The sequence below is a fragment of the Podarcis bocagei genome (assembly GCF_964188305.1).
Source record: "Podarcis bocagei genome assembly, chromosome: 4".
NCBI classification, from domain to species: domain Eukaryota; kingdom Metazoa; phylum Chordata; class Lepidosauria; order Squamata; family Lacertidae; genus Podarcis; species Podarcis bocagei.
This window is the reverse complement of record NC_138128.1, coordinates 74,913,290-74,925,108: the sequence shown is the minus strand read 5'-3', so window position 1 is coordinate 74,925,108 and position 11,819 is coordinate 74,913,290. Positions and strand designations below refer to the sequence as shown.

Here is an 11,819-nt window from a genome sequence, read left to right as displayed (position 1 = left end):
AACATCTGGAGGTCCAAGTTTGGGGATGCCTGCTATACTACATGTGAGTCCACGGAAGAGCAAGAACAAAACATCTAAGACAGTCTTCAACTGTTAACTATGAGTTACAATTATGTTATAGTAAATATTATTTTTTTATATACTGTAGTGCCATCAATGTACTGTACATGATGTTTACAGAGTATTACAAGCAAAGAAAGAAAGAAAGAAAGAAAGAAAGAAAGAGGCAGGTAACAGCTACAACAAACTTCTGTTCTAAATTTTGGCAATGAGGAAGCAAATGAGGGAAAGGAAAATATGTGTTACATTGGAGAAAAATTTAAAGATAGCTCCGTCAGTAGAGTATGAGGCTCTTAATCTCAGGATTGTGGGTTCGAGCATGAAGATTTATGCCCACACTGGGCATAAAGATTCCTGCATTGCAGGGGATTGGACTAGATGACCCTTGAGCTCTCTTGCAACTCTACAATTCTATTATTCTATGTTAGGCTATCCAAATTAACATGTAGTTTGTCCCTCAGATGATAGGACAACAAGAACTAAATATGAGTAGATGCTGTTTTTTATGTGGGGGATAAAGACTCAAAGGGTTATATTCCAGGAAAGGTGGGTTTTGAAATGATACTGAGTGGTAGCATGAGAAAGTTAATTGGGAGAGAGAGGGAACCAGGTATCAAGAGCTGGTGGCAAGAGAAAATAGGAAGAATACAGGATACCTTTTGGTTGGCTGAGTGTGGTAAAGTTAAAGGGCTAAAGGCTGTTCGAAGGAAGATAGCAGGAAAATAGGGCAGAAAGATATAAGGGATCAAGGGTGTTGAGCAACATGTGCTTTTCCCAGCTGTTCAAAAATGATAGGAAACAGCTCACATATACATTAAGTTTGAATGCTGGAAAAAACGGTTAACTGTATTCACATATTACTTATGCTAATAATGAATAAAAGGAAAGTACCTGCCAACATTTAAAAAACAAAACAAAAAACCAAGCAACTATACATGGTATTTTGCATGGGAAATTGTGGCATCAATAGTACAAAACTACCTAGTTAAATAATATTCAAAGACACTTCTTTATGAACATATGCAAAATACTGAAATGGTGAACACGGTGTTCAACATATATTTGGTCTTCTGCATGGTATTTGGTCTTCTGCTTCATATTTCATAGTTTCTAAACTTCCGCAAGAGTTCAGATGGGGTGTCACCAGACCAGCGAAAGCGCAAATGCCAACAGTTTGGATCGGAAAATCCTGTAAGGGGGTGGGGGAAATTGAGAGAGAGAGAGAGAGAGAGAGAGAGAGAGAGAGAGAGAGAGAGAGAGAAGAATCAGCTAGTAGAGAGGAAATGGTACTTTGGGTTTATAAAGTAAAACTCCTTTAATACAAAAACCACCAACTCCTTGCTTATCCATTCATTTAGGAAAGGCCAAAAACTGTAGATGAAGCTTAGGTAACTTGGTGGAGGGGGGTGCATTCAAGCTGTGCACACAACTAAACCTAGTCCTGGGTTGGCTCAGTACCATGCGCACACACACAATAATAAGAAACCAGCATCACAATGTATCCCAAAGAGAACCTGCATAGTAAAGCCACTTTGAGGTTTAAGGAGCGACGCTTGCCAAATTGTTGGGTTTCTTTGTCCATACATATATTTTGGCCCAGTAAATCAGCAGCACTGGCTCCCACTCTCCCTAGGATTAATATCCCCAATCTTTATGGTACTTTATCTCTCCCACCAGCTGTCCTTCAGAGATAAAGGTTTGAGGAAGTTTCCTGCCCTTTCTATTCTGCACCTAGTTCATCCACGTATGCACATCACTTGATTTCTCAGCATTTGTTACTGTACTGTTAACAAAAGCTATTCTGCTCGTCTTCAAAATCATCTGAAAATTCCACCTGAATGTGTGGCCTGCTACACTGTGTTTGAGATGACAGGGAAGCTCCATCTGTGATGTTTGACCTGCAATCTCACACTCACACACGACGTTAGCACTGGATCCTGCAGTCTTCAAGGGACACTCATGCACATGTGAACTAGCCCCAGCTGAAACATGAGAGGTATGAAGCGCAGCACTCAGAAAGACATGTGCAGCATGATGCCCTATATGGACTACACCATCTGAACACCCTACAATTTCTTGGGTGTGCTATGTAGGAGATTCAAATGAGCTGTGCACAGGTGCCATGCAGCTTGAAGGGGTCAGGTACACCAAGAAGTATACCTGATATTCATGCAAACCCACATGAGGACAAAGCCCACTCCTGAGAATAAAAGAAGGCTGCATATTTCACTTATCTGGTGCCAGCCCCAGTTATCTGGATTTTTTTCTGTGCCTAGCACTGGTACCGCAAACTATTTACCTGGGGAATCAGGGCTCTTTGGTGACAGCAGCTTCCCAGTAGTGGGGTCAAAGTCTTCTAGCCCCTTTTGGTCATCCAACAGTTCATGATTGTTGTTTTCAGATTTCTGGGGGAAATTGTCAGCCATCTTATCATTAAGATTTAAATCGGGAGCTTCCAGCATTGGCTCTTTTTTGCCTCTGACAGCCCAGTGCATTGACTAGACAAAAAACAAACAAATCAGTGGCATTTGTGAGTTGTAAAACAGCTACACATGCTTGCTCAAGGATGAATGGTATCCTCACTGACTCCCATTCCCCTTGCTGAACAATGCTAGCTAGCAGAGAACTTCCCCACCCACAGAATGGCCTCTTTCTTTCTATTCCCCAATAATTATAGATGCATAAACCAAAACTAACAGTTTTGACTGAGTTGCTCAGAGCCTCCCACTGCTGGAACGGGATGGTAATCTTGCTTCTCCGCCAGTAATCATAGCGAGATCGGCTCTCTTCATTGGTGAGGATTTCTTTAGCTTGCTGTAGCTTCTGAAAATTCTCTACTACAAATCAGAGACAGAAGAAAGTTTTATGAAAATTTTACTGAAATGTATGTGTTGCTTTTTCTGCTTTTAATTATTTTATATGTAAATGACTTTCAGTCACTGATTTAGAAGGCAATAAATAAATTAATTGCAATAATAATAACAATAATCCTTTGTTGGAGATCACCCAGTGTGAAAGATATATCCACTGTCAATATTTTGCAGAAGGGATTCAAGTGCATTATAAAAATGTAGGTTTGTACTGTACAGTTAAAAATTATTAAAGCACGCTGTCTCCTTAGCATGACAAATTCACTTATTCTTTTTTTAAAAAAATCAGACTTATTGCAGTTTGGGAAGTGACAGGAGACATACCGTATTTTTTGCACCATAACACTTTTTTCCTCCTAGAAAGTAAGGGGAAATGTCTGTACGTGTTATGGAGGGAATGCCTACGGGTGGCATGCCTACGGATTTTCCTCCTCTAAAAACTACGTGTGTGTTATGGTCGGGTGTGTGTTATAGAGCAAAAAATACGGTATATTGACAGGTGTGGAATGATTATAGGAAAGCGTTCAAACACCCCAAAAGCAAATCAGAACAAATGCTCAATAAATATAGTCTAACCCTCCACAAAAGCATTGCGCAAGCAAATCAGGATGAATACCCAATAAAAAGGTCACCTGGAGGAACCCTTAGTTTGATTTTGAATATTTCAAATGCAATCACAATGACTAAAAAAGAATTAGTCATCAAAGGCAACCAGGTATATACAAGTGAAACAGAACAAATAGTTCCAAGAGCATCATGGGAGCAGTGATATGCACATATTAGGTCTACTACAAAACAAAAACTTCCCGATCGTATTAGGGTGATCTCATTTTTTCCAGTGGATATAAAAGTTTCCATACTATAATAGAAACACAAGTCCGCATCCTTAGTAACCATCTGTGTAAAGGTTATGGAGATTTATATTTTATCTATGAGTCACCTTTCTATTATATGATCGTTATTATTATATTCATTTATGCCATTTACTATACTAGATAGATCTTTTGAAAGGCACTGAATTAAAATGCTAACAGGGACTGGCAAACACAAACAAAACGTCATACAGTTTAGTTTTCCAGTTATGTTTCTCCCCCACCCCTGATTGGCAAGCTGATAATTCTTCTACAGGAAGCAATTTAGATAAAAGGGACAAGGCAGTTAGTATTTTAACATCTAGTCATGACGTAAATCATATGAAAAATAAATATACATTCACTAGACCCATAAACATGATATTTTTTTTTGTATGTTGAAAACCTACTACTCCTCATTCTTATTTGCATAATATACAATTTTGTCATTTGCCCCTGATTTTTTAACTACATATTACATGGAAATGTGTGTTAGCAGTGACCCAACACCATTTTAGAAAATCTCTTTGGAAAGAGATTTTAAGTGATTAAGTGGGAAGGCAGGTACTCTACCTTATTTTTACTCCAAAATGTCCCTTCTGGCAACATTTCCTCCATGAGGTTCAAAATATGTTTCACTTGGGGACAATTTGGTGTGGATAAACAGTGGGCATGAAAGGGGTTAACCACATTTAACACAAACACAATCCCATTACCCCCTTTCCACATTTTAGTTATTCCCAAGTTATTAGTCTGCACAGGTCCAGAAACAATGCACTGCCAAATATAATTTTAATATTTAAAACAAAGGGTTATATCCAAGTAAGTCCTACTGAGCTTAGACCCCTTGGAATTAATGAATCTAAATGAGTCACACCTACAACTTCAATGGGTCCACTACGTGTAGGATTAACATTGGATGAAACCTAAAATGTGTAAAAAATTATTGAAATGCAAATAAATCTATACAATATTAAACACCCTGAGTTTGCATAGTCTCTTATAACTATTTCTTGTTCAAAACATAAGTGCACATGTTAACAGGGTTGCAACTTCATAAAGCCACATCTGTTTGCTTAATGGTTTTCTTTAGCTGTAGATCATTTGGAGAAAGAAAGCTGGGCTGTGATTTGTTTCAAAAAAGGGAAGTGAAGCATTTGATTTTGTAAGCCACCCTATTAAACCTACGTTGCCAAACAACTGCACTAAAGAATAGAGTAGCTATGATTTTCCTCCAGAATCAATGTTTGTATAAGCATTAGGGCAATATAGTTCAACTTGTTGCTGAAAAGGAAGTGTGCCACACAAATAAAAATAAAGCAAAGTGTGCTGCATATATATAAATAGGGCAAAGTATTAGGCAGGAAATTGAGGATACTTGTGCCTTCTTCTCTCGTAGCCAATGCCAGCAAGTGACAAGGCTGGGCATTTGCTATGGCCCAGATATTTGTAGAGCCTGAGGGTGAACTTCCACAGCAGGCTTACCAGTCTCACCTTTCACAAGAAGGCAGGAAAGGGAGCATGTTTTGGAATTTTTGATTTATGCCCCACTCCTTTGTCAGGGTTAGGGCTAGGGTGTGTTTGGCCAACGGCTCTCAAAATCCTGAATCCACTGTTCTGTGTAACGTCACCTGTTTCATTTTGAGAGAGAAAAGGAAAAAACACATACCAGCTTGAGGGTTTCCAGGATGCTTGTCAGGATGACATTCGAGGGCTCGAACCTTAAATTCTGAAATAATTTGTTCAACCTAGACAAACAATTGAAGAATGGATGGAACTTGTTTTCTTACGAAAAATATACCTATGGACTTGTTTCTTACACAAGTATGTGTGTGGCACCATGTGTAAAACTCATGGATTTGTATTATCCATTTTACTGAATGTAAGATTTACTAAACTGGCAATTGGTATTCACAGTGAAACAGCCACTTACACCATCTTTACCCGATACAGGCAGCAGTGCATATGGGAATATATTTGTTTTCCCTTACAAATACCTGCGTCAAGCAACTCTTCTTTTGCTATAGGTTGACACTAGAGCCTCAGTACACAGCAAAATAGTCTATGCATGTGTTCATGCACCATTTATTCCACAGAAGATCCATGGAAGTCAAGGTCAGATTTCCTTGGAAATAGTCTCCACCAACGTTGGGATATACGGGAGCAGTCCACTATATGTGTAAATATGGTAAATTAATCCCAAAGCTGTTTGAGTGCAAAACATTTTCCATATACCTAGATTTCTTTAATTCTAAAACATACATAGGTTCTGTTGAAAATTGCAGACTCACACAATACCATGGCTGTCAGCAATCTCTTGTGTCTACTGCTCATGGTTTGTAATGTGAAACATCTCTGTCTCCCTAACATAAATCACTTTTGTGCAGTGGATCAGCTTTCAAAGCCAGCAGACAGCTTTTTCATAAAATGTTATTTCTGTTTACTTCACTTAGGATGCTACCCACTTGTTGTGGTTCAAAATGACTATCCCATTGACACAGCTTTTTATTACAAAAATCAACCACGCTGACTTTTCATGCAGGCAAAATCTAGTGGCCCCTTGCTGAAAGCCATCTCAGCAAACCTTTAGCGGGTGGGCAGAAGGCAGATCTGAATCTACTGGTAGATCTCTTGGTGGTTTGCAGATCAGAAAGGATTTGCAACTCTCAACTTGTTTAACAATAGCAGCAATAAAATTATCTCCCCTCTTTCTTCTTCAACTACTGAGGTGAAGAAAGTTTGTGGTAACTGAGAGTGGATTTTTGCCTGAAACAGTTCCATTCCTCTCTGGTACTCAAAGCAAATTTCTGGGCTCAGCATTCTTTTAGTCTGTGCTTTTTTCACCTCACTTTGCTCGGTGGATCTCTAAGTTCTAGTAAAATGCAAGTGAAATCCACAAGCCCAAAATGTGCACACTCACGGTAACTTTTTATTTACTGTGAGAAGGGATATTATCTTTTCAAAGTCAGCAAGGATTACATCAACATAGATCTTTTTAAACAGAACTGTAACTACATTCTGTGCCATTGTAACCTCAAACAATCTACTGAGGCTTTGGATATTAACTGGACTATTTAAGTTAACACAGGACAACTAGAGAATGCAGAGAATTCCTTAGGTATATACCAATTAAAAGGTTATTCAAGTGCTGTTCCGATAATTGTATTCCTTCACTGCAAAATGAAAAAATTCAAACTATTCTATTGAAACAAAGCTGTGTGAACAGTTAATTGTGTTCAACAGCTTAATGTTGCATAGGTCAAAAAAACTGAACTGGGGGAGAAAAACAGATCAACTGCTAAAAATATGTACCGAAAACATGGGGAAATTAGGGAAGAACAGAAACAGCACATATACACCAAATCAAACCAATTAACAAAGAAAGAACATTTTTTAAAAAAATTGTAATGAACTAAGGAGGAGAATAGTAAAATCATAATTAACTAGTCTTACTGTAGACAATTCATCACAGCCTAGCAAGCTGTAAAAATCTTCCATGTCCTCCAGTCTGCAGTTCAAAATTGCATCCATCTGCTTCAATCTGGCAAGCGCTTTCCCACTTTCTGAAAACAGAGACACAAAAAGCTTAAATGCGTCTTTTAACCAGTTCAGAGCTATTTAAAGTGATTAGAGAGAAACCAATAGGTGCAGTGATGCTGAAGCTTCTCTACAGATGGTTTTATACACTGAGATGTCACCCGAGACTCTGTAAGCACACCCTCAAATGAGCCTGCTCTTATTGGTGGAAACGAATTCTGATCACAGTTTACAATTGCAAAGCTCTCTGGGATTTGTAGTTTACAGAGTGGGGGGGGATCCAGCTTTATGATTCATGTTTCCACCTGTAAAGAGTTTAACTTTTTAATGGTTGTTTTGAAACAGTTAAAATTGCTTTTAGTTTAATATTTTGGCCACGGGTATGTGCTTAATTTGGGGGTTGTTGTTTGTTTTATATTGTTTTGCTGCTGATTTGTTAGCCACCTTGAGTTTCTTTGGAAAACTAGGCATGATAGGAATTTTTAAAATAAATAAAGAGGGAAGTTTCAGAGCATAAGAAATATTTTTTGCCATAATCTTAGTTTTGGAAATTAACAGTTTTGATATAAACTGTAATTCCTGATTAAATTTGATTTGATAAGGCATTGTTGCGATTCGTTCACATTTATTTGTTTTAATAGGTATTATAACAGTTATTTAATGGAGCTACAAAGTATGTTCCTTCTCACTTGTGAGAATAAGAAAATCAAATCCAGACAATTTAGAACTATATATTTAAAAAGAATTTATAAAGGGCACATAACGCAATTTAAAAGATGATGCAACAAATAACAGCGAGGAATTAGTGCCAACATCTAAATGGATTCTTGCCATTAGTTTGCCTATGTAGTTGCAAAACACTGTGTACAAGTTTGTTTGCCCAATCTTTTTACAAGTGAGAGTACTAGCATGACGTGCAGGATGATGAAATCTAATATTTGAAGTTCTGACAGATGTGGGTATTATGTTTTCCCCAGCTTCATTTATTTTTTAAAAAAACCTCCTGTGCTTAAAGTTCTGGTTTACAGAGTAACATCCACAAATACAGTAATAAGGAACAGACCAACCTAACTTTAGTCTAGTTTGCAGTGGGCAAGGTAACATCCCTGAATGGCCTAGATTTCTGTATTGATTTGAAAGAAGAATTAGAAGGTGGAGTTTACTCTCACTGAAAGCCATACACTGCAATTAATTAATTAATGACACTGCTGTCATTAATATCTATCACCAGTTATAGTATAATAGGACCAGTTCAGCCAGCTTGTTGGAAAATGCTTCATTGATTTAGTTCATCATGTACCAAAATAACTGTCCCACAGTTAATCACAAGGCCTTGGGCAAATATTTATGCACTGAACCATATATACAGAAAAACAGTATACAGGTGTCTCATACTGGTCACCAGCTATAGTGTGGATCATCAAAGAAGCAGAACAGGATGGAGTCCCTACCATTCAAAAGCACCACATTTACAACAGAGGAAACCCTTCAAATTCTTGTAGAGGACGAAGTTGCAGTTCTTCCCACAGGACACAATCAACCTATGCAATTTGCTACCACAAGGTGTTGCTACCAATTTGGATGGCTTTAAAACTGGATTAGACAAATTGGTGGAAGATATTGCTACTCGTCATGATGGCTGTGTGCTGTCTCCAGTATCAGGGAAATAATGTGTATGAATACCAGGAAGAGCTTTTGTGCTCATGTCCTGCTGGAGAGGGGGGTGCTCCATAGGCATCTGTTTGGTCTCTGTGGGAACAGAATACTGCTTCTCACCTCTTTTCCAGAGGACTAGATGGCACTAAGGTTTCTCTCCAGCCTTTTCATTCTATGGCCACCAATGAGTCCCATTGAAACAGTTATTAATTCTCTGTTTTCTTTTCAAAATTTTAAAAAATATGTTAATGAATACTATTTATTGAGGATCTTAGCTGTCTTGAGCAGTGTGATCCTTCACATATTTACTAGGAGTAAGGTGCACGTCCCTCTGTAAGAATACCATCTGAACTATGCATGTTTATTTTGAAGTCTCATTGCATTCAGTGGAGCTCACTCTTATGCAAGTATGTTCAGGATTGCAACATTAGTCACTGAACCATTGTAACACTTGCAAATTTCAGTCATAAGAAAAAGAAACATAGTTTTGCTCTTTATAAAAAGTACATGCAATATTGAAACAATTGGTATTCCTGTGAAAAGAATCGCAGCATAATTGTTTACATTGTGCCTAGAAATGATTTAGCTTATTTGAATGTTAGCCTTCAAGAATGGAAACAAATAAAGAAGACCAACCCCGCCCCCAAACCTACACCTTTGTCTGAATGCAATTCTAAACTAACCAAGAAGGAAAGGGAGGGGAGAGAATGAGGTATATCTAAGCATGGGGATGGGTGAATAGGTAGAAATTGAGAAGCAAGTTACAGAGCAATATTAACTATAGAAAGTAATGCAAGTTACACCAAATTAGGTTACTAGTGGCAAAGTCTGTTCAGGGTGAATTCAGAGGAATTTGCCTTATGACACCCTTTGTGACAGGTTTTTATCCTGTCATGCTCCTGCCCCACTCCCAGAACATCCCTTTTGGGGAACTTGCACTCCACATTGGCTGTGCTGGGGTGAAGTACAGTGGTACCTCGGGTTAAGTACTTAATTCGTTCCGGAGGTTCATACTTAACCTGAAACTGTTCTTAACCTGAAGCACCACTTTAGCTAATGGGGCCTCCGCTGCTACCGCGCTGCCGGAGCATGATTTCTGTTCTCATCCTAAAGCAAAGTTCTTAGCCCGAGGTATTATTTCTGGGTTAGCAAAGTTTGTAACCTGAAGCGTATGTAACCCGAGGTACCACTGTACTTGCGCCAGCATATAACCGGATCAGCCATGGCTGAGCCAAGAGACCCCCAAGCCCACCAAATCCAAACTCTCTTACCCTGACAGATCTTGGGTTAGGATTATGCTGGAATTCTGATTATTTAGGAAAGAACGAAAATACAGCATCTGCATTGAAGAGTATGTTGAGATGTCTGTGTAATATATTAAGGTGACAGATATCTATTTACTGAGGTCCTGCTAGAAGTGAAAAAGATAGGTTATTTATACACCAAATTCAGGACCAAATCAAGTGAAAAACAGCTGGCACAGACATACCCCAAGGCAATTTTAGTGAGTGTATGAGTCCTTTGGAAATCACCCAATGTGACTATAGCTATACCATAATCTTTATGAAACCATTTTTAAAAAACAAACCTGAAAAACAGGTAAATGATGCATTGAAATGAATTGCTATGTCCACAAGTATGGAAAATGTGTTTACAATACCAGCAAATACATCAGGCTCTTAACCTGAATTGACTTGTGGGTGCTTTCCCTACAAGGGTGCTTTCCTTTGTCTCCTTTACAAACAAATTTAACCTGAAAAGTATGTTTAAGAGTGGAAAAAAGAGGTTAACTTCTACTGCACTCTGTCTTGATTACAGATTTATATTTATAGAGATGCCAAAACAGGAGCTATGAACCTTACTTAAAAAGCAAAAGGAAACCCAGAACAGCATGAAAAATCACTTGCATTCCTAAACACGTTCCTTCTGAAGCCTGCCCCAATTTATTTGGCGTCGTGTAGATGACTCGCACAGGATGCTGAATTAGTTACCTACCTATTTTTATCTGCTTTTATGTATAGCGTTGTGGCGCTTAAACTTTGCAGCTTTGCTTTACATTTGCATGAAATGTAAAGCTTTAAAGTATTTAAAACAGGTAAGCATTTCAGTGGGAGTGTTTCCAATCTACAAGCTGATGCTTATTTTAATGAGTGCATTATTAAATCCCACCTTTAACTGCTTTAATGTGTGTAGTATTTCATTCTGCCGAAGGCGGCGGCCTTCTGCTGCCTCTTAAGGCTCCTCCCCTCACGACCCCTTTCCAGAGCTTGCTGCGACTCCCGGCCCACTAGCGCCCTTTCCCTTCTCTACAGTCTTTGCCCAGGCAGAGCAGAACCCGGGAGCTGCTCGCCCATCCAGCCTTCGCGTGCTCCTTCAACGAGTTGCTGCGTCAGCGCCTTTCCTCTTTCCTCCCTCAGTTCTTTTGTTTATTCCTCCTTTCGCTTTTATTCATTTTTCTTTTTTTTGGGGGGGGGGAACACACCAAACACTACAAAAGCATATAACGATCTTCTCCCTATCCATATTCACTCAGAAATAAATCCCACTGAATTCAAAGGGATTCCTCCCCCACCCGCACTCCATAAGTTACGTTAGAATCCAAAGGAATTCGTTACGGTATTTTTAGTTTCAAGTTTTATTATAAAAGAGTCGACAAAATATAGGTGAATTATTTTTTTTTAATATATAAAGAAGGTGGGCACGTCAGAAAAAATCGGGGGGTCACGTGACTGCGGACCCCGCAACTTAGCCGCCTCGTCATTTCACCCCCCGCCCGCGCCTGCTCGGCGTCACGTGATCCAGTTTGTTGTTGTTGCGGCCCTACGCTGGGCGGCTGCCCGCGTGG

General features: G+C 38.9%; 1 protein-coding gene across 1 annotated transcript; it reads right to left on the bottom strand.

Moving 5' to 3' along the window:
- Window positions 1-653: 653 nt before the first annotated feature.
- Window positions 654-7,485, bottom strand: DNAJC12 (DnaJ heat shock protein family (Hsp40) member C12). The gene is made up of 5 exons (XM_081192026.1): window positions 7,235-7,485; window positions 5,451-5,529; window positions 2,758-2,897; window positions 2,360-2,558; window positions 654-1,249 (listed from the first exon to the last, which is right to left on the bottom strand). The coding sequence occupies exons 1-5, from the start codon at window positions 7,310-7,312 to the stop codon at window positions 1,155-1,157; spliced, it is 591 nt and encodes a 196-aa protein (XP_081048152.1). The 5' UTR covers window positions 7,313-7,485; the 3' UTR covers window positions 654-1,154.
- Window positions 7,486-11,819: the final 4,334 nt, after the last annotated feature.

Excerpts from the sequence above, each read along its gene's own strand:
- DNAJC12 (XM_081192026.1), bottom strand. The coding sequence starts at position 7,312 with ATGGATGCAATTTTGAACTGCAGACTGGAGGACATGGAAGATTTTTAC. Across the intron at positions 5,530-7,234 it reads GCTGTGATGAATTGTCTACA|GTTGAACAAATTATTTCAGA; the intron begins GTAAGACTAGTT and ends TTGTTTGTCTAG. Across the intron at positions 2,559-2,757 it reads TGAGCAACTCAGTCAAAACT|TCAATGCACTGGGCTGTCAG; the intron begins GTTAGTTTTGGT and ends TTTTTTGTCTAG.